Source organism: Ascaphus truei, chromosome 1 (assembly GCF_040206685.1).
Source record: "Ascaphus truei isolate aAscTru1 chromosome 1, aAscTru1.hap1, whole genome shotgun sequence".
NCBI lineage: Eukaryota > Metazoa > Chordata > Amphibia > Anura > Ascaphidae > Ascaphus > Ascaphus truei.
In genome coordinates this window covers 165,970,732-165,993,444 of record NC_134483.1, presented here as the reverse complement: position 1 = coordinate 165,993,444, position 22,713 = coordinate 165,970,732, and the positions used below count along the sequence as shown (strand labels likewise).

At 44.1% G+C, this 22,713-nt stretch overlaps 1 protein-coding gene across 2 annotated transcripts in view; it reads right to left on the bottom strand.

Moving 5' to 3' along the window:
- The window catches only part of ENTREP1 (endosomal transmembrane epsin interactor 1), a 76,800-nt gene that overhangs the window by 29,160 nt on the left and 24,927 nt on the right, over positions 1–22,713 (bottom strand). For both annotated transcript variants that reach the window (XM_075597724.1, XM_075597714.1), the window contains one exon: positions 3,795–3,923. In XM_075597724.1, coding sequence (XP_075453839.1) covers positions 3,795–3,923 — 129 coding nt within the window. The remainder of the gene's footprint in view (positions 1–3,794; positions 3,924–22,713) is intronic.

Genomic DNA, 22,713 nt, shown 5'->3' with positions numbered 1-22,713 from the left:
CATTTATTTATAAGGCGCCAACATATTCCGCAGTGTGGTACAATGGGGAAATCGTGGCTACATAGACAGATTGACATACAGAATAAGAACAAATGAATGCTATCTACACAATAGTTACTGAGTGCTCTGCTTATGAGAGTTTACCTTTAAATCTTTATCACTGGACTGCATACCTTGTAAAGCAATGCCAGTAAGAATTGAAGACCTTACTGAGCCTTAACACGCAATGGAAGTATCTACTAAAGCCACGCGAAAGCTCTAGGAAAAAAAAAAAAAGATTGAGTGGGAATTTTAGGCATTTGCTGCTGGACAAAGTTGTTTTTACGAAATCCAGATGTTCTGGAAAGTCACAATTTAAAAGTCCCACCAACACCACTAATATATTTTTTGCTGACCAATAAAACATACCTATGGCTGCAGAGAAGAACTATTAAGTGCAGGATGTGTGGAAGCTGCCAGTACATTAGCAGTGCTCTGCGTGAAGCACCTTTTGAGTGTTGGCAGCCAGCCAAGATTAATTCACCTCAACATATTTTCAGGGGCTTCACCTCCATAGGGAAAATAAAAGGGTGGGGGGGAGGGGGATCACCAATCCGCTCTGGGGGACCAGTTCAAGTAAGATTTTTTTTCCCCTCTCCTTTAAAGCAGCAGTTCTCCCTACTTTTTTTTTTTTTTTTTAACCACCCCCCCTTTTTTTACAGCTCAGTAGGAAGCAGTGTATCTTGGGAACTGAAACGCTTTAATTTTAGCTGCAGGTACCCTCTTGTTCCCAAGATACTTGCCTGCAAATGTAGCAAGGAAAATAAAACGAAACGTGAAATGTTCCACAATACGCCGGCCAATAGGAAGGCCCATCATCAGTTCATGTCGGCCTGCATGATGCGGGGGATTTAGACAGCCAGTAAGTACCAGCACTAGCATTCACAATATGTATCTCGTGAGCTAGGGCTCCCTGCAGCTAAAATTACTGTGGTTCAGCTCCGTGAACCACCAACTTCCTCCCCGTGTAAAAAAAGAAAAAGAAAAAAAAGAGATGGGGTCTGTGGGGAGAGGAACGGCTTATTTAAGCAAGGTCTGATTCTTGCTATATTATATCACGATGGCAGTGAAGCAGCAATTGTGCAAGTTATGCATTCTCTATGCCCTCTGTTATTTCCAATAAACATAACACTGTTAAGTACACCAGAGGTGCTTGCAATAATGGTTGTCTGTTATGAAAACACATCCTATAAATGAGATACAATGAAAAGATCCCCCTACTCAACTGCACGACTATTTTTTCTTTTCTTAGAATGTTACACAAAATAACAGAAGCCTTTTTGCGTTGCTAGAGTCAGGACAACCTATTGATCAAATAAGAGGATACCTGACGTAGGAGTTACAGGAAATTAGAACACTTCAGCATAACAGGAAGGTCACCTTGACCATGTTAATGTATAGATGGCAACAGCAGACCATTTGATATCTTACTTAAGCATCTTTGAAAACAATACAAAGCTTACAGTCTGCAGGCAAGCGTTAACAAAAGCAATGATCCAAAGGTGCAGCCCGCTCAGAATGTTTATTGCAGTCGCAAGTAAGTGAAAGTATGGAACTGCTTCTCTCTCCGTTTTTAACGGTTTTGTTTTTCAGAATGTAAGATGTGTTTAATAGCTTTTACAAGTGTAAACAATATAAAACAATACCAACAAAAAATAAAATCACAGAATATGCCATACAGTCCTGTATTTAATGTAAAAAAAAGAAGTGTAGAGATGTTTGGAAGACATTCCTCAATTTTGTGCCTGCGTTTACGTGAAATGCAATGAAGCCTAGCCTCCGGCAGCTACTTATTTCCCTGGGCCCTACCAGTGTAAGCCGTGTTGGGTACAGGCAGTGGAAGGGTTAATTCCTCCATAAGGCCTTGTTTGCTATTGCAGCAATAGATGCAGTAGCTGTATCTAAGGGCGGGCCTAGCAACAGCCAGTGTGTCAGCCTAGGGGAGGTACTGTCTGGGTGTCATGCTGGATTGTGATGACCTGTCTGTTATGGGGCAGGGTTACAAGCCCAACCCCAGGGTATAAATACTGTCTCTCTCCCAAAAGTGGGTGTGTCTCTTTCCTCCGTCTGTGGAGTGAGCAACAGCTTCCCTGTGTCCCATAAGGGGGCATCAGGAGGAGCACCATGCAGGAGGAAGCTTGAATAGGCCTCAAGCCTTGAAGTCACCTTCTTAGGGGAAGCAAGCAAAGTGATGTGCCTGCTGTGTAAGATCCTAAACACTGCAATAAATACCATGGAACCATATACCAGTGTGATTCACTGTCTTGGGCTAAAGAAAGGTGTCAGTCTGGACCATCCTACTATCCATAGGATCCACGCTGACTGAAGGCGCTGCAACCAATGAACAAAGGTACCCTGTAAATCCTATCCTGATGATTCCCCCCACCAACGCGGAAGTGCTCAGCCCTCCTGTTACCTCACAGGTATGCACCATTCTACACCAAAACACTAGTAGCAGACCAAAACTCACTTAGGGTGGGGTAAAGGGGCTACAGCAAAAAAAGTTTCCCATATCTGGAGCAAAATGTTAGGTTTACGCCACCCAGACCTGGCAGATTTCTTTTTAACGCTCCATTTTAAGTTGAGGTGACCAGAACTGGATCCAGTAATCTACGCGTGGACAAATGTTGGACTTTGGACTGTGAATCCCAGAGACGGAGTATGAACTGGTGTTACTGGTGTGTTACGTTCCAGCACAAAAAAGGGGCTTAATGTTCAATGCAGTAGGAGACCAAACAACAGACAGATCAACAAGGGCGAAGGAAAAAGACACAGTGGCAGTAAATATGCAAAACCGTTATCGCTGAACTGTCCATTGCCAGCGCCAAAGATGATTTAGGTACTAGCTGTAGACACTGAATACAAGGAACAGAGGGATTTCCCCTCGTATACACTACGCCAAAGGAATGCAGAATAAGGTGTTGATAAGGGTTGTCCCCGTCTATTGAAGGCTAACCCGGAGACATTTTGCAATATTTTTTTTTTTTACATTTGTCTTACCGGCTGCATTTCTCTTACCGGCGGCATCACCTTCCCCTGCAAGGTCCAGTCAGCATGGCTCCGTGACGTCAAACAGTGCACGTTGCCATGACAACATAACGTCCCATTGCCATGACAACTGGATGCCTTATGGTGCGGAGGCGTCACGTGACGCCCCAAGGTCATGGCAACGGGATGCCAAGTGACATCCCGTAACGTCCTGTTGTCATGGCAATGCGGCGCCATTTCACATCGCGCAGCCATGTTGATGGGATTTGCAGGGGGAGATGCCGGGAAATGCAGCCGCATGCCACCCTGAGATTTTTCGGGTAAACTCATAGCCTGGAGATACGCGACCGGAACCCGTAGTCTCTGGGTCAAACCCGGAGTAGTGGCAACCCTGGTGTTGATAAAGAAGGCATGGGAAAGGTTTCATAGAAGATAAAGATAGCGTGGACAGTACACACGTGCAGAATGAGTTGTGAATAAAGCAGGGTTCATGTTTTTAGCCGTGTATATACTGATGCTTTGAGAGGGAGCCGGTGTTTAGACCAGTGGTGCTGGTCTCTCACACATGGGGACACCGCAGTACTACTACCTTTTTATTGCGTACTGTGCTTAATAAACAAAATCTTCAAAAACGTATTTGAGTCAGACACGCTCCTTTCAGCAAATCATCAATATAAAAAGAGAAAGTACAGCGAGGGCAGTTTGCAAATAATAAATGCGTGTGTGAGTGTACTGTATCTTGGTGTTGGTGAGCCTCCTAATCGTACCTTGAGTAACAGATGAACTGCATTACATGACTGGACTGGGAAGAGCTTCAGAACATTCTCTTTCTCCAAACAACTGTTGGCTTGGGGCTCTTCACAGCACACACAGATTTTGCCTTCAACCATTTCTACCTGCAATGACAGAAATAACTTCTATTAAAGTAATATATATTTGCACCAATCATACTAAATAATGCAGATAATACCAAAATGCATTTCACACGGAGCTGTACCTTTGAGTTAAACATCTTCATGAACAGCCTCCATTTTGCTTAAAAAAAAGAATGGTAAACATTGTGTTGCCAGGGAAGACTTACATTGTTTCAGTTAAGGGTTAACGTTTTTTTTTTTTTTAGGAAAACCACACCTTTGTCATTTGCAGCCACCTCAAGTAACTAATGTTTTTTTTTTTTAAATATTTTTTTCCTTTATTGGCGTCTTGCAAGGTACATACATGTGGATAATAAGGTGACATTCACAGCATAACAAGTCATTTTGGAATACAGGCACATTACAGTGAAGTACTCTGAGACACACAATAAACCATTTTTTCCTACTTTCAGTAGTAAAAAGAAAGGGGACGACGAGGGGCGGGTGGATAGTTGGGAACGACATGGGGAAGAAGAGGGGGGGTGTTGGAGGGGGAGTAACTAATGTTTTAAGTACAAAGATCTATTAAAAAGGTACCCTTTATATAATAACATGCAATGGACAAGGTTTGGGGGGAGCACAACCAAATTGACAGGAAGACCTCTCGTATCCAAGGATGCAATAGACCATTTTGAAGGGCAAAATGATGGTGCATTTTTCCTCTGTACAATGTTGTCAGGCCAAACAGGAACAGAACTCAGGGTAGCAGTGAGCTAACGCAGCCACTGTATAGCTCTTCTGGCACAGCATACTTTTAAGCTCTACTACTCACAGGTCACATCTGTTCCCAATCAACCTCGTGGACACTCCCCTGGCATCTTTTAGAAGCGGATAACTTCCTGGTTGTATGTGTGTATTCCAATTGAATCAAACTCTTATACATACTTGTAGCCGGGACCCCTTTTCCACCCTTTTGGTTGTTATGGGTGGGTACTGCTGCGGCCGAGTTTATTCGAGCATTTGCCCGTTCTCGGCCGCAGCAGTAACCTGGCGCGCGCCAGAGGGTGCCGGGCGCGCGCCGAAGACACGGAGGAGCGCCCTCCGATCGGGGCTTTCTCCCTCCCGCTGCCGGGTCCGCCGGGTCCCCAGGCACCCGATGATGCGTGACCGCGCGTCAGCACGCCGAGGGAGTGCGGCTAGCATGCCGGGGCATCCCCAGGCTTGTGGAGCTAGCCGCACTCAAATAAAATGTGCCGCCTCTGTATGCTGCAGTTAAGGAACACTCCGATAACGGAGGTTCCGCATAAGGGAGCCACCATGTTGTGGTTGGCGTCAGCGCAGACTTAGTCTAGCAGAGGTTGCGCATGCGCAGAGCGAGGGTGAGGAAAAGCCCGCGAAGGAGGTAGAGCACGATGGGTCCCAGCAGCCCCCCGCGGGTCCCCGTGATGCGCCTGGACCAATGAGGTGCGAGGCCAGGAGGAAAAGGAAGAGGTTGCGCGCACGTGAGGTCAGAGTTGGTTGGAGAGGAGAAGGAGCTTCGGTGTGGGGAGGCAGACCACCCCCTACCCAGGCCGCATGCCCCAGGCCGTTAGACCCTGAGTCCCCGTAGAGACAAGCGGAGCTAGGGACTGGCCATAGTTAGGTTCCGGTTGCCGTTATTGCCACACTATCCCCACTGGGACAGTTCTAAGTGAGCTGGAGGTCTGGGCTCAGACCCCGCTATCGAGCCGCAGCGTGTCTGGATGGGATCGCCCCAGACACCTACGGGTGACGTCATCTACACCTCGCTGATCCTTTGTGAAGATTGTAGCCGCACCGGGTACTGGAGTGCCCGGCAGGTAATTCTAAAGTGCACCAACGGTACCATCTTTCACTCAGGACAAAATGGCTGCGCAGTCACACTCATACACATTCATTGACTCACTTGAGGGTGGGAGAACTATTCCCAAGGGGAACTGGACACGGGTTGGGATCACCCGGTGAAGGGAAACGGGAGGGTGAGCGTTTGGCGAGACGCGAGTATAGTGTCTCCTCTAGGGAGGGACACCTGTTGGTATAACATACGCTTCTGCAAGTAAAGTTGATTGGTTAAGGGATATTGCTGTGTGTGTGTGTTATGTACATAAGTCCTGCGAAGACCCACTTCCCCTCGGGCGGAAGCTGTCACAGGTGGAGGCGCTGCACCAAGTTATAGGTATTGTGTGTACCCCAGGCTCTCCGTGGCAGAGGCTCAGACCCTGTGAGCCTACAGGTAATACAGCATATGGTAGTGGCCTGTGTTCGCTAGGAAGCAGGGCTACATACTGCAGGACCCTACAGCAGGGCTCTTAAACTAGCTTTCCAAAAGGGGCAGATTTATGTATTTATATCTTTATTTATATAGCACCCACTGCTGTAATCAGCACTTTACAAGACAATACAGTACAGGGAATTATAATACAACAATAAAACAATACAACAAACAAAATCAGACAATAGGAAAGAAAATCTCTGCTCAAGAGAGCTTACAATCTAAGTGGTATGTTGGGAGACTTACATAGTGAATCGTGAAGGTGAATATCAAGGCGCGAACAACTAAAAGTGAAATCAAAACTGTGAATGTGTAGAACTATATAATGCACATAAAAATAATAATAAAATAGTGACAAATAAAAAAGTGAAACTAATATCCCAGCTCAAACCCTCTGGTGGGACCTGTCTTCACTGGTTCCAAGATGTAAGGATATTCTCAAACAATCCAGGGGAGCATATAAGGGAGAAAAGACAAACAAAACACACAATATAAGTGCAGATGTATGACATTCTGAGATAAGGCACTTCGTGTATTCTTGGCTCGTATGCCCAGCCTACTCACAGGATGCAGATGAGTTAAAAGCACTTGCAAGAAGGGCTGCGACCCGTAGTGGATGTGTGTTGACAGGGACTCCCCTCAATGGCACAACCGATGATGAGATACGATTTGGGAGAGATGGAAAAACGACATAGTGCGATCAGACTGATAGACTAAATCTTTATGTAAAAAATATAAAATGTGCACTTACAATGTGCAAGTAAAATACAGGCATATATCACTTAATGCGTGAATTGAAGGGTCACCGCACCGCTCACCGCCTCCTTTGCTTTTTCAGTCTTCCATACACTCCTGATGAAGCCGGAAACAGTTCTAAACTGGGCGAAACGCGTAGAGTGTTGTTTTTTTGGTCCTGGAGGCGATCCGTACCTAACCATGCCTACCTAGTTAGACACTCTGACGGATGCGAGAGAGCAGGGACAAGCTCCAACAACAGCCCACAAGCAGTGGAAGATTGAAAAAGCAAAGGAGGCGGTGAGCGGTGCGGTGACCCTTCAATTCACGCATTAAGGGATATATGCCTGTATTTTACTTGCACATTGTAAGTGCACATTTTATATTTTTTACATAAAGATTTAGTCTATCAGTCTGATCGCACTATGTCGTTTTTCCATCTCTCCCAAATCGTATCTCATCATCGGTTGTGCCATTGAGGGGAGTCCCTGTCAACACACATCCACTATGGGTCGCAGCCCTTCTTGCAAGTGATTTTAACTCATCTGCATCCTGTGAGTAGGCTGAGCATACGAGCCAAGAATACACAAAGTGCCTCATCTCAGAATGTCATACATCTGCACTTATATTGTGTGTTTTGTTTGTCTTTTCTCCCTTATATGCTCCCCCTTGATTTTTGAGAATATCCTTACATCCTGGGAGACTTACATAGACAAGTGAGGAAATAAATGTAGTAGATTGCAGTGCGTGGCCACAATGGTTGGTAGGAGTGGGACAGTAACCATGAATCTCTGGCTATTGAAATGCTTAATTTAAGAAGTGAATTTTAAGGTTTGACAAAGGTGGAGAGAGAGAGGCTGCTTGGCGTATACAGAGTGTGAGGGCGTTACACAGGTAAGGGGCTGTGAAGGAAAAGGGTCTAAGGCAATAGAGAGCAGAGAGCAGTCGAGATGAAAGGGGTGGAAAGGAAACAGTTATGGGTAGAGTACAGCAGGTGAGCAGGAGCATAACGAGATCAAAGTTGGTATGTAGGGAGGAGAAGATGGGAAGCCAGGAAAGGGATATAAAGGAGATGAGCAGAAAGGTGAAATTGTTCCAGCATCACATTTTGGATATATTGCAAATGAGAAAGTTGTGAGGCAGGGAGGCCTCTCAGCCGTAAGTTACAATAATCCAGATGGGAGAGCATAAGGGCATGCATTAGAGTTTTAACAGTAGATTGACAGTGGAAAGAGTAGATTTTGGTAATATTACTCCTAAGTAACATGTTGTGGCAACAGTATAGATCAGGGGAGCGCAATCTTTTTTTCCTTGCGCCCCCTGCCGGCGGTCCCCCTCTCCTCGCGCCTGCCCCCTCCTTACCTTGTCTCTGATGTCATGTTGCCATGGCAACGCGACATCACATGACCCCGCGGTGTCATTTGACGCTGCGTCACCAGGAGCCATCTGAACCAAGGTAAGGAGAAGTTTACAGAGGCCTTGCAGCTCCCCCGGCATCAATTTAAATGCCTTCGGGAAGTGCACGGGGCCTCTGTAAAACCCCGCGCCCCCTGCAGCGAATCTTGCACCCCCCACTTTGCGCACCCCTGCTATAGATGGTAGTAAAGTTTACTGTGATGGAAAGAGGGAATATTAGGCTAGGTTTCGGGGGACATATGAGGAGATCAGGTTTTAGACATACGTTTAAGGCGGCGGAGCACCATCCACAAGGATATAGCCAGTTGGCAATGAGAGACTTGGGAATAAATTTCAGGTTTGAGGGTAGTGGTGGATTGATATCTGCATATCATCTGCATAAAGATGATACCTGAGGCCAAACGAGTTTATGAGGTCACCAATTGATAGTGTGTAGAGAGAGAGAGAAAAAAAAAAAGGGTGGGGAGCTTCCAGAACAGAGCCCTGAAGTACACCAACAGACAGATCAACAGAAGACAAAGACCCCCTGGGAGAGGTATGATGAGAATCAAAATAGAGCTTTATTGCGAATACAAAGAGAGTTTAGAATATGCACAACACAAACACAACGAATAAGATAAAAATGACAAAAGTGTATCACTTCTAGTGAGAATGAAATAGATATAACCCTCTGAAAAGGTGCACATATATATATATATATATATATATATACATATATATATACATATATATATGTGTATATAATCACACATAAAGAAAGTACACACTCTTAGAATTCTATGGTTTTACATATCAGAACATAATAACAATCATCTGTTCCTTAGCAGGTCTTAAAATTAGGTAAATACAACCTCAGATGAACAACAACACATGACATATTACACTGTGTCATGATTTATTTAACAAAGATAAAGCCAAAATGGAGAAGCCATGTGTGAAAAACTAAGTATACCATATGATTGAATAGCTTGTAGAACCACCTTTCTAAAACAAGCCCAAATCATCACCCCTCCACCACCGTGCTTGACAGTTGGTATGAGGTGTTTGTGCTGATATGCTGTGTTTGGCAAAAACAAAACGTGGCGCTGTGCATTATGGCCAATCATCTCCCCTTTGGTCTCGTCTGTCCAAAGGACATTGTTCCAGAAGTCTTGTGGTTTGTTCAGATGGAACTTTGCAAACCTAAGCCATGCTGCCATGTTCTTTTTATAGAGAAGAGGCTTTCTCCTGGCAACCCTTCCAAACAAACCATACTTGTTCAGTCTTTTTCTAATTGTTTGTCATGAACTTTAACATTTGACATGCTAACTGAGGCCTGTAGAGTCCGAGATGTAACTCTTGTTTTTTTTGCAATTTCTCTGAGCATTGCACGGTCTGACCTTGGGGTGAATTTGCTGGGATGTCCACTCCTGGGAACCCAAATAGCAACTAAAATTCACTTTTATTGTAAAAAGTGTTGTATTAAAAACACCCTAGCCCCAGCCCCCCCCTCTATACAGGAATGGAAGCAAAAGACACGATATAGCGGAAATACAAGCAACAGAGGACGTATGTCCAAATTGAAATGTACCAGATAACAAACAGACAAGAGCAAGCCATCGTACTCCCGTCCACCCAACCCCCCCCCCTTGCCACCCCCCTTCTCATTCCCCTCCTCCCATCTCCCCCCTCCTCCCACGCGGCTTCCCCCCCCTCTCCCCCTCTCCCACCACATCGAGGTTTAACCCCTCTGGTTGAGTGAAGCCTTGCGCCAGTAAGAGACCAGAAGAACTACAAAATGCGGGCCTAATATCAGGATCTGTTTCTACCCCCAGCGGTAGGCCTACAGCAGGGAGAGGAGGGTGACTATCCGATTGTGACCCTAACCACAGGGTGGCCTGTCGATTAAGGTGCCGTAGGACACAGTAGCATACAGTATAGATATTGGGGTGGAAAGAAAAAAAGAGAGAGAAAGAAAAAAGGTTACAGACATAAATATTTAGTGGAGGGTTGGGACACGACCACGGAGGGCTGAGTGTGCTCATGGCTCACGGTCGTCTCCACACGGGAAATAAGCCCAAAATCCAGATCACACAGGTGATCATGGTTTCCATTTTTGTTTTTTTTCCAAAAAAAACGCTCTTTTTCTCTCCTCTCTCTATCTCCCCTTTCTATCTTTCCCCTTTGACTAAGGTCAAGGGAACTAGACTATGGCTAACACATCAGCCATAAAAATAATATCACTAAACGTAAAGGGCCTCAACTCTAACAAAAAAAGAAGATTGGCTCTTCAGGAGTTTAAAAAGTCAAAGGGGGACATAGTGTTCCTTCAAGAAACACACTTCAATACAAACTCTCCCCCCAACACATTTAAGCAAACTTATCCCCAAGCATACTTTGCATCCTCTAAAACAAAGAAAAGAGGAATAGCCATCTTGTTTAAAAACAATACACCATTTGCAGTGGATGAGGTTAGATCAGATGCAGAGGGCAGATATCTGTTGGTGATAGGGTCTCTGGCGGGAGTTAAAGTTTCCCTTCTTAATGTCTATGCCCCTAATGAAGCCCAAGCCGAATTCTTGAACGGGGTTTTGGAGACCCTAGATCAACAAACACTATCCTCCTTGCTGATAGCAGGAGATATGAATGTGGTCTACAACCCAGACATAGACAAAACCACAATAGCAGGTACGAACCAATCTAGTCGACTACGCGCAAACTCCACAAAATTTAGAGAGACAATCAAGGAGTTTTCACTAACAGATATATGGAGAGCCCAACATCAGGGACAAAGGGATTATACATTCTACTCAGCCCCTCATCAGACCTACTCGAGGATTGATTGTTTCTTGGGTACCAACAATATTCCCAGGCATCCTCCCAGTCAAATATAGGGTCTATATCTTTGTCTGACCATGCTCAGATAGAGTTAATGCTCTCCCTGCCATTCGGTAAAAACAACAGTTACACGTGGAAACTGAACGCCTCTCTATTAAATTCGAAAGAGATAGAGAGGACTGTTAAGCAAAAGTTGAGGGACTACTTTCAATTGAATAAAGGCTCTGTGTCATGCCCGTCAATTCTGTGGGAGGCGCATAAAGCAGCGATTAGAGGAGAATTGATCTCCATAGCATCTCAAGAAAAAAGAGAAACTTAAAAGATATAAAGAACTATCTATCCAATTAGCCTCACTAGAAAGGCAATATAAAGATACCCCGTGTAAGAAAACTCTTAAAAAACTGGAAAAAGCCAGACTAGATCTAAAGGAAACCCAAATTGACGAAGTGGAGAGAGCATTACGATGGACAAACCAAAGATACTACGACAAAGGGAATAAAGCAGATAGGTTGTTGGCCTGCAAACTAAGAGGTCTGAGAGTTAAATCTCAAATCCCAGTAATTCGTACAAAAGCAGGGCCAACTACATATAATGAGAAAGAGATAGCTAGGGAATTCTCAAATTTCTACACCAAATTATACAACCTACACTCCCCCCCCCCCAAGAGGGTAGCACAGGGTCCGAGGCAATAACAGAGTACTTAAATAACTGTAAACTACCGAAACTAAATGAGGAGGAATCCCAAATGTTAAACAAAAGCATTTCTAAAGAAGAACTGATGGAGGCCACAGGCTCACTAAAAACAAATAAGACCCCAGGCCCGGACGGCTTTTCCAACCTGTACTATAAAAAATTTGCGAAGGTGCTCTCCACATATATCCTTGAGACATTCAATTCTTTCCTGGAGGGGGAACGCGTCCCGACCTCATTGTCCATGGCCAACCTAGACATCGTTCATAAGGAGGGGCGGGACCCCCTTCAATGTGGAAGCTATAGGCCTATTTCGCTATTGAATACCGACTTGAAAATATATAGTAAAATTTTAGCGAACAGGTTGTCTCCGATCCTGCCGAGACTCATCCATATAGATCAGGTGGGCTTCATTCAAAACAGGCAGGCCTCTGACAACACCCGAAAAGTCATAAACATAGTGGACTGCGTACACCTGGCCGATACAAAGGCTATTTTCTATTAAGCATAGACGCTGAGAGAGCGTTAGATAGAATCAAGTGGAATTTTTTGGATAAAACACTATTAAAATTCGGATTCGCGGGACCATACCTGGAGGGCGTCAGAGCCCTGTATAGATCGCCCACTGCCTACGTCAAGCTCCCGGGGGGGATTCAACTCCAATCAAAATTAGAAATGGCACCAGACAAGGATGCCCCCTGTCCCCACTCCTCTTCGCATTAACAATTGAGCCACAGGCAGCGACGATTACAGAAGACCAAAACATCCAAGGTATCAAAATAGGGGAGGTGGACTATAAGATCTCCCTCTTCGCAGATGACATTATACTATCTATAGCAAACCCATTAATATCCTTGCCCAATCTCCAGCTACAACTAAACCACTTTGGCAAAATATCCGGGTACAAAATTAATAACGATAAATCTGAAATACTAAACCTAAACCTACCAGATGCAGAGAGGGCAATATTACAATCCAAATTTAAATACAAATGGGCTGCTAATAATATAAAATACCTTGGAATTAAAATAACAAAATCATACCGGGAACTCTATAAGAGTAACTACCCCACGCTGTTTGAAAGAATAAAAAAAGATCTTCAGCGATGGAACGATCTACAGATCTCCTGGTTGGGACGGATAGCCACAGTAAAGATGAATGTAGTCCCAAGATTGTTATACCTATTCCAAACAATCCCGGTAAAAGTCCCGATAGCATAACTTAAAAACATACAAAATAGAGTGTTCCAATTTATATGGAAGAACAAAAGGCCGAGAGTGGCGAGAACAGTAATGTTGTCACCTAAGGAGGGGGAGGGTGGCGTGGGGGTACCTGATATCACCAAATATTATCAAGAGTCCCAGTTAAAACAAGTGGTGTCGTGGAACAACGACCCCACTTCTGCAGGCTGGTTGCAGATGGAGTCTGTCTTTGTGTCCCCTCGCTCCCTGACCTCGACCCTGTGGGGCGGAGCGGAGGGCGAGGGACCTCCCGGGAGATTTGAGCTGGGATCGATGAGGTGAACGTGGGAGATTTGGTCCAGATCCAAAAAGAAATACTCACTCAATTCGAATCCATCACTGTTAACTCCTTTATATAATAACCCCGAGTTTGCCCCAGGGGGTATAAAAAACTCCTTAAAAAACTAAAGGAGCTTGGCATTGTAAGATTAGAGGACCTTGTGGTCGGAGGCAAACCTATGACATTCCAAGAGGTGCAAACAAAATACCAAGCACGGGATATCCCAATCTTTGGCTTCCTACAGGTTAGACACTTTCTGCAGTCGGTTTCGCAGAACAAGAGCTTTCCGAATTTGACAAAATTTGAAAGACAATGCACAATAGGGGTGCACCAGAAGGGTCTGATCTCGAGGATATATGCGGGACTGACTTCGACAACCACCCCACAAAACCATAATTATATGTTGAAATGGGCCGAAGACCTTGGGATAGAAATAGATAGGGAAGATTGGGACGATATCTGGGAATCGGCAGCTAAAGCATCAATCTGCACGACCACGAAAGAAAACATATACAAAATTCTATTTCAATGGTACCTAACCCCGAATAGGCTGAGCCAGATCTTCCCAGGCACACCGGATCTCTGCTGGAGAGGGTGTGGCCTGAGAGGAGATATGGCACATATATGGTGGTTCTGTCCAAAGATACAGCGTTTCTGGACGCACATACAAAATATGTTGCAAGAAACCACAGAGCTGAGAATCCCTTTGGACCTGATGATATACCTACTGGGAAAGCCTGTGGAAGAGATCCCCTCACCAGAGGGCAAAATGATCAGATTCATCCTCACGGCCGCACGCTGTTCAATAGCAGCTGCCTGGAAGAACGTCAATGCACCTTCCAAGCAAACGGTGAACAAAAGGTTGAGAGAAGTCAAAACAGTGGAGCTGCTTTCGGCCCAGCTCTCCCAAAAAGTGGAAAAATTCCACAAAGTTTGGGACATATGGTCCCCATCCTAGTCTAAACCCCAGACCAACCCCCCAATGCAGAGGAATAAGGGAATAGGGAGCAGCAACTAACAAAAGATTGACAGAGATGATGAGGCTCTGCAAGCTCGGGCCCTACCTGACACCCCCCTCCCCACCCACCCCCTCCCCCCTCTCACTTTCTATTATTTCTCTTTCTCTGTCCTATCATTCCAAATTGGTTAACCTTAAGAGTGGACAAACTCAAAGATACTCATGCATCTGAGGTCACCCTCACCTAACCCACAAAGGTATGGGGAGCCATACTGTCAGAACTAATGTCTAAGTTTCTGATAAGCTAAGTGTTATAAAGCCTGTGAACCATTGTGACTACATTTTTAAGTGTACTCCACTCTTTATTGATCAGTCGGAAATGTATAATCTGTTATTCTGTGTAAAAAACAATAAAAAAATTTGAAACAAACAAAAAAAAGGCCAGCACACCTTCCCTACTGAATTTGATGCCCATGTGTCTTTGTCACAGGATTTTTTACAATTATTTTTGATTATCTCTACAAACTACAAACCACCCCGGGTTTATAATGCTGCAAATTTCAATCAGTCTGAAATCCATTGCTGAACAATATTAAAGCAGCAATCCTGCTTCCCTTTTTTTTAATATAGTTATAGGATTGAAGCAGGGTGTCTCTGTAGCTGAACTGTGTTAACTTCAGCTTCATGGACCCCATGCTTCCCGTTATTGGCCTAACAAGGACAATTAAACCTGTAGAGCCTGTACCAGCACCGCCTACGGAGGTTAGTATCTTGGGGAGCAGGAGGTCCCTGGAGCTGAAATTATCACAGTTCAGCTCCGGAGACCCCTTGTTTCCCACCAAGGGGACATTTTTTTTGGGAGGGAAAGCATATGCTCCTTTAATGATCCAAATGTTAATGCAAGATTGGCTCTAACTATTGTATCCCTTGCTACACATAGATGTATACAATGAATATGATAGTGATAGTCCCTCCTATGCTGCACCACAATGGCCCCACCCTTATCCGTGCCTTTGATAACCACATTTTTATTCTCCCGTAGGGAAACTAAGGCTAGTTATTAAACCTTGGTTAAATTGTTTTGTTTGAAATGATGCCGAAGAGGGCAAGTCTCAAAGCTATAACCCCCAGCAAGAAGGAGTAAGTCCCTTTCAACTAATCTCTCAAAAGGTGGATATGTAGTGACCCTTAACGAAGGATAGATAAAAAACTGATTTGTTCTTAAAGCCTGAACTTAGGCTATCCAATTCCCTAGGGGGCTCAGCACCCTCAAACTGATCATTGAGTAATTAATGTCTTGTACCCTACAAAGATCTTTGAAATCCATATAGTTATCACCACCCTCAACATCATTGGGAAGAGACTCAATAACACTTGGGTCAAGTACGCCTCAAATTTCACTGGTATTTTTATCTCTGGCACCAAAAAATCTATTGAGAGTGATCGTTCAAACAAATGTATTTAGATCAATTACAGTGTCAAAGATTCTAAAATTAGTGGTAGGTGCATACTTCAACCCCTTATTCAAGAGAGAGATTTCAGATTCTGGTAACTCCATATTGGAGGTATGAATCACCCCCGATCTTTGATTTAAGAATGTTTCTACCTTTTCTGTGGATTTCCTTGACAACATCCTCTTCCTCCCCCCACCCCACCCACCCCAGCTTGATCCATTTGAGTTTTTTGCCTGCTGTTGTTCCTTTTGTTGCTGTTGATAGCCAGAATAACTTCTGTCACTAGATTCCCTAGAATCCTGTCCTCAAAAGGTCCGGGGCACATGGGACTTATCAGAACTGGGGTGTTTATCAGAACAACTAGGACTTTGGAAAGAGGCCGAGTGTGCCAAGGGATCCGTATCAGAGAAATCTGAGTCCCCACTCGCTGACTCTGTGAACGATTTCTTCTTCAGAATAGACTTGTTAAAGGGAAAGTTCTGAGGCGTCTTGTTTTTATTCCAGATGGAGTTGAATAATTAAACCTTCGGGGTAGGTTGAGGTCTCTGCCAGGAATAAACCTATTTCTTCTCATAATCCTGACGGCCTCGTTCAAACTTTCCCTGTTTTTTTGCCATGATTTCCCCCTCCATTTTGTTCATATTTGTTGAGAGGGTTCGTTCCAGGTCTTTAAAGCCATCCATAAGGGTGTACTGTTTAAGTTTGATTTACAGATGTTTCATTTCACTCTCTAGGGTTTCTTTTTCCTTAGATTTTAATTGATCGTGCATACCACGTACATAAATACACACACTCCCAACTGGGGTAATTAAAGAACACCCAGCAGGCCTAGGTGCAGGAACCTATGCAAAGAAAATTTCCCTGTGATGTTCCCACGCCGTATCTAGCAGGCTTCCTTCCGAGACCCCAACCAACACACCAGGAACCCAGAACTCTAGGACCTCTAACTGACACTGCATCAGGCTGGAGCTGGCTCTGGAATCCCCACTAGAACTAAATAACAAGGGCCTCCCTCTCCACTTTTAAACTCCATGGCACAACATAGTTACATTTGAGGGAGGGTTAGGGCCAGGTGCCTTCAATATGACCCAGCCACCGATCGGTGGGTTAACATGCAACATTAAAAGAGTAACATGAAAACAGTTACATGGAGAAGGTCAGCCCGAACTAGCAACATTTCTCCTGAGTACAGAATTAACCCATGGTCCCTGAAGTGCAGGAACCAGGCAACACAACACATACATAATACAAATGTATTACTGACAGGTAAGGGTAATGGCGGGCTTAACCTTTATTCAAAGTAGCCAAATCTAACCTTACTGTCACAGAATGCACTTCACTACGTTGAGCCTCTCTCTTCTCGACCAAGTCTACTGGTGATTGGATCCCACCTCCCACTAGCTTGTTCTTCCACTCCCCCTTTACATCTGTCTGTCCCTTTGGCTTTCCTCTTTTGTCATACACATATTGTGACATTGAAAATATAGTGTTGTCCCCCTTTTCCTGCATCCTTGGTCACTACAATTTAAAAAAATAAAAATGAAGTGTTGGGAAAAAAAAACCACAACAACCATAACTATCAATAATGACATTGTAAAAACAGAAAAGTTAAATATTTAATTTTTCTTAAACAAATGTGTAAGGGGTCATTCTATATGCACTGAAGTAGCCATTTTGGCTGTTTTCAGATGAAAAACCCCATGTTGAAGTCACTGGGGATTGTCAACCTAAAATGGCCCAAACTGCCGCTTTGGTGAATAAAGAATAAGGCCCTTCATGTGTCTATGGCAGCCAAATGCTTTGGAATATTTTAATAAATCTTTAATAACTTGTCAGAGACGGTTTCTCGATCCTCAAGTCCACTGCTGAATGGAATTCTCCCTTTTGTTCCTGCTTGTCAAGTAATTATGATGCTGTGATTAGTTAAACATATAAACGTAAGTAGCAGAACTGAAGAAAAGGAAAACATGATTTTTTCCCCCACAGGATACGGATAAAGAACTCAATTACAGCCTTGAAGTTTTGCAGCTCACACACAAATTGAAACCACTAATCGCGTGCTGATCTGTTTTGCCACTGTAAACAAATGTATTTGAATATGTAACAGTTTCTACTTCAGAACTGTGTTGGCAACTTCCTTTTCATTTGCAATGAGGCCTAAAAAGCAGCTGTTCTTGAATTGCTATTTTTGTTTTGTTTTTTACATTTATTATACAGTGAGGCAAGACTCTTTATACTTTCACACGTTATAAAGTAAATAAAAACACCTCTTGTGGGTACATTCGCATGTCTCAGACAGGACTGCAACCAGGGGCGGACTGATCAGATTTGAAGGAATTGGTCCAGTAGCAGAGAGGAGAACATGTGTGCAGCGCACTGTAGATTCCAGTCAGCAAGCAGCAATGCAGAGCCCAGCAGCTCCTATTCTCCTTGGCTGCCTGCTGTGTGCTACTGCTAAAGGAGTGTGTATATGATGTGTGTGTGTTTGTGTATACATAATCAAAAACAGATACTCAAACCCGTTCTGTGACTAAGGAAATGCTTTTATTTGTGCGAGCTTTCGAGATGCACTGATCTCTTTTTCGGGCGATGTTACAATTGATTAAGCCAAAAAACTTTCTTAGAAAAAAGGCAACTGGAATGTTATCTATTGGTGAAGCCTCCCCCTGTACAACATGCGATTTATGACTTAAGGTGTTAAATGGTCCCTGAATGCTTGAGATGTAAGGGAATGCATGTATGTGTGTGTGTGTGTGTACGTATGTGCATGCATAAATCTTAATTAATAAAGCGACCATAGTGTATACAGCACTTTACAAAAGGTGTGTGGAGGGGAAGCCTATAACAATGGTGTGGGTAGGTGTAGAAATGTGAGAGGGAGTTGCATTTCTGTTTATGTGTGAGGCTATTATTTAGTCCCTATTGGTATATAGTACATAGTACATAGTACATTTGTATGTGTACGAGACAGGTGTGTGTGTGCATTCATATAGCGCAGTGTTAATAGATATGGGCTTTAGCACTCATGGGAAGAGAGTTCTCTCGTGTCAGGGTAGTAGCTCATAAAGCTGTAATCTCGGTTTAGGCCACCGGTGAGTGTCCCGAACAGTTTAATACATTTGTATTCGTGCAACCATATCTCTTTTCGGGGTGTTCTAAGATTACCTTTGAGTATGGCCACCTTCAGATCGTTCATCTTATGGCCAGAGTCAGAGAAATGTTCGCCGGTAGGGCTGTATCTTGTTCTGCATGTGATGCTATGGCGATGCAGATTCATTCTCTTGTTTAGCCCCTGTCCCGTCTCACCTACAGTATGTAGTAGCAGCCCTGTGGGCATTTAATGCACATGATAAGGTACACGACATTGCTGGAGGAACAGGTGAACCTTCCTCTGATTTTGTACTCCAGATTCCTGTGTGGTATTTGTATTGTGCCCGCTGTGTGGAGCATTGCGCAGGTTTTGCATCTTGCGTCCTGGCATGGTCTTGTCTCGCACTCAGTTGTACTGTTGAATACTTTAATCCTCGCCATAATTTTCTTGAGATTATGTGGTTGTCTGTATGATAATAAGGGTGTTTCAGGGAAGACCTGTTGCAGTCTTGTATCTTCCTGGAGAATGGGTTGTAGTTCCTTGGCAATCTTGCGTAGGGCTTCTAGGTGTGGGTTATATGTGACCACCAAAAAGGTACCCTGTCGATTGTCTCTTTCTTTCTGTAATGAAGGAGATCACTTACTGTATATCAATTCTGGTTATTGATATTCTGGTGGCTTTGTTGATTTGCTGGTCTAGAATTCTGTGGTTGTATCCACGGTTTATGAAATCCGATCTCAAGGCTGTAATCTACTGGCCTCTGTCTCCTGTGTCGGAGCATATCCGGTTGTATCATATGGCTTTACTGTAGATGGTTGTATGCTTAGTGTATTTGGGGTGGAAGCTGTCCCTCAAATAGCTGGCTCTGTCTGTAGATTTGCGGTATATAGAGGTCTGTAGTTGGTTGTTCTTTATAGTAATGAAGTTGCATAGGAAATGTACTTCGTCCGGGGAATTGGAAAGTTTGAGGTTGATGGTCGGGTGCAACATATGGAAGTTCTCATGGAATGGTATGAGGTCCTGTTCACCAGTGGTCCAAATCAGGAGGATGTCATCGATGTACCGAAGGTATGTAAGGGGGTTCAAGTGACAGGTGGAAAGAAAATCACTCTTCAGTTTTGCACAGAACAGATTGGCATACTGTGGCGCCATCTGAGTGCCCACAGTGGTCCCGGTTGTCTGGAGGTATGTGTAATTTCCACATGTGAAGTAGTTATGGGTCAGAATAAATTTGATGCATTCAGTCAATGTCTCTGTGAGTGGATCCTGCTGTCCCAGAAAGTATCTGCAGGCTGAAATCCCATCTTCGTGGGGGATGTTTATTTAAAGGGATTCTACATCCATAGTTGCTAGTAGTGTTCCTGTTGCGAGGGGGGCGATGGTATTAAGTTTGTTTAGCAGGTCGGTGGTGTCCTGCATATAGTTGGGTGTGTTCCTGACAAGTGGTTTTAGAATGCCTTCCAACCAGCCAGAAATATTCTCAGTCAGTGTGCCAAATCCAGGGATAATAGAGCGCCCAGGGTTACCCTCTTTGTGAATTTTAGGGAGCATGTAGAATGTGTCAGGTACTGGGTTAGCTGGTATCAGGTCCAGAATGTGTTCTCCTATGTGAATCGGTAGTGTTTTAATGATCCTATTGAGTTCTCATGTGTTTTTTTGTCGGATCCTCCTGCAGTTTGGTGTAAGGCCAGGTCCCCCGCTGGCTACTGCAGCGCCCGCTGTTGGGGACGCTGCAGGGACAATAGCTGCTGCACAATGGGACCGGGCCTGCTGCGAGAGGGGGCGCTGCGCTCTGCCGACACGACTCCTGCTCGCAAGAGAATTGTGATCACGAGACGCGACGGAGCGCTAAGCCACGCCCCCCGGCGGTTCAGCCTATGAGGGCGAACCTGCCGGGTGATGTCACGGCCGCGCCCCCGTCACACCCCCCCCTGTTTTTTGGTCTGCAGCTCCCTGCAGACCAGGGGAATCGGCTGCACGCGCCGCCAGTCTCGCTGACGCGCATGCAGCGCAGGTAATGTGGCCGCAGCCTAATACCTTGCATCAGAGAGTTGTCTGTGGTATTCATTATGACCACTGCTCTTCCCTTGGCCGCAGGTTTGATTGTTATGTTGTGGTTGGCCTTTAGCGATTCTATGGCTCTCCTCTCGAACGGTGTCAGATTATACGTTTGTTTCCTTTCTTTGTCCAGGATAGTGGATTTAGCTTGGTGTCTAAAGCTTTCTATGTACTGGTCCAGTTTGGGGTTGCGCTTAGTCTGTGGGATCCAGTTGGATTTTTGCTTCTCCCTGCTCATGTGCAGCGGCTCTCCTTCTGCAGTGTTGGCATAATCTTGGTTGGGTCTGTCATGGAAGAACTCCTTAAGACGTAATCTTCTGAAGAACTCTTCCAGGTCACTGCACAGCTCAATCTTGTCCATAGGCTTGGTAAGGCAGAATGTGAGTCCCTTTGATAATACCGAGGCCGAGGACTCTGCTTTGGTTTGTAGTCTGAGATGTTAACAGTGCAGTCTTGCTGTTGGTGATTGTCCCTGTTTGTATTGTTTGTGGTTGTGATGGCTGCTGCAGAATATACCGTTCTCAGCCTCAGTCTGTGGAGTTTCTTTTCCTTGCAAAATATAGCAAATCAAAATAGCACGTGTGAGCATATTCACATGTCTTAGACAGGTCTGCAAACCTACTTTTCACCATTATCGCCTAGCATCCAGTGCTTCCACTACAGCAAGGGATTCTAGGAAATGACATGCAAATGAGCACACAGTAAATGTAAAACAAATATATATTCACTGCGATTCTCTGTGTAAGGAGCATGCTGCTGGTGAAAGGATTGGCCATACATATGAGAAAAAACAGGAAGTGAATCCCTGCGCTTCTCCCATTGGGATAGCAATAAATGGGGAAATAAATATACATAGTGCAAACTAAATCTGTAAGACAAAGGAGACTTTTGGTTATATCCTTTGATCAAATAATGCCGAGCCTGCTAACCAACATCAAGGTACGTCTCAATAGCAGGTCCCTATGCTAAATGCATACAAATGTTCTGTGAAATATACCCTGAAGGGGTTAATATACTAAGCGTAAGCGTATGTAACGTAGTACAGTTAAAAACTGGTATATACCAGTGAAGCTACTTACATGTAAGCAAGTAGAGTGAAAAGTGAATTTACAGGGACCTTACCGGGAGATTATATACCTTAAAAAAGGAGGGACTGGCCTCCCACAAACTGCTCAATAAACAGTTGCAGGTGGATTGGCTAAACACATTATTCACACCCTAATAGTGGTGCCCTCTGGGAGCGTGCTGCTAAGGATTTAATTCCGCCCAACAGAAAATGTAAAACAAACATATATTCACCGCGCTTCTCAGTGTAAGGAGCATGCTGCTGGTTAAAGGATTGGCCATACAAATGTGAAAAAACAGAAAGTGAATCCCTGCGCTTCTCCCATTGGGATAGCAATAGCATCAAAGGATATAACCAAAAGTCTCCTTTGACTTACAGATTTAATTTGCACTATGTATATTTATTTCCCCATTTATTGCTATTATCTATTGCTATTGCTAACTTATTAAGTTTTTATGAATAAATAAAAAATAAAATATTTTGAAATCTGGAAGAACAGAAGGAAACAGAATATTAGAAAACACTCAGATCAAAATCGTCATTTAAACCAGCGGGACTGAGGGTGTTTAATTGATAGATCCAGAATGATTCTCTCCTAATAAGATCTATATTGCTATCTCCACCTCTCCAATGTGGTAAAACTGATTCTATACCCATATATCTTAATCCGGAAGAGTCAGAGTCATGGAACTTGAGGAAATGTTTGGAGACACTATGTTTCTCCAACTTTCTTTTG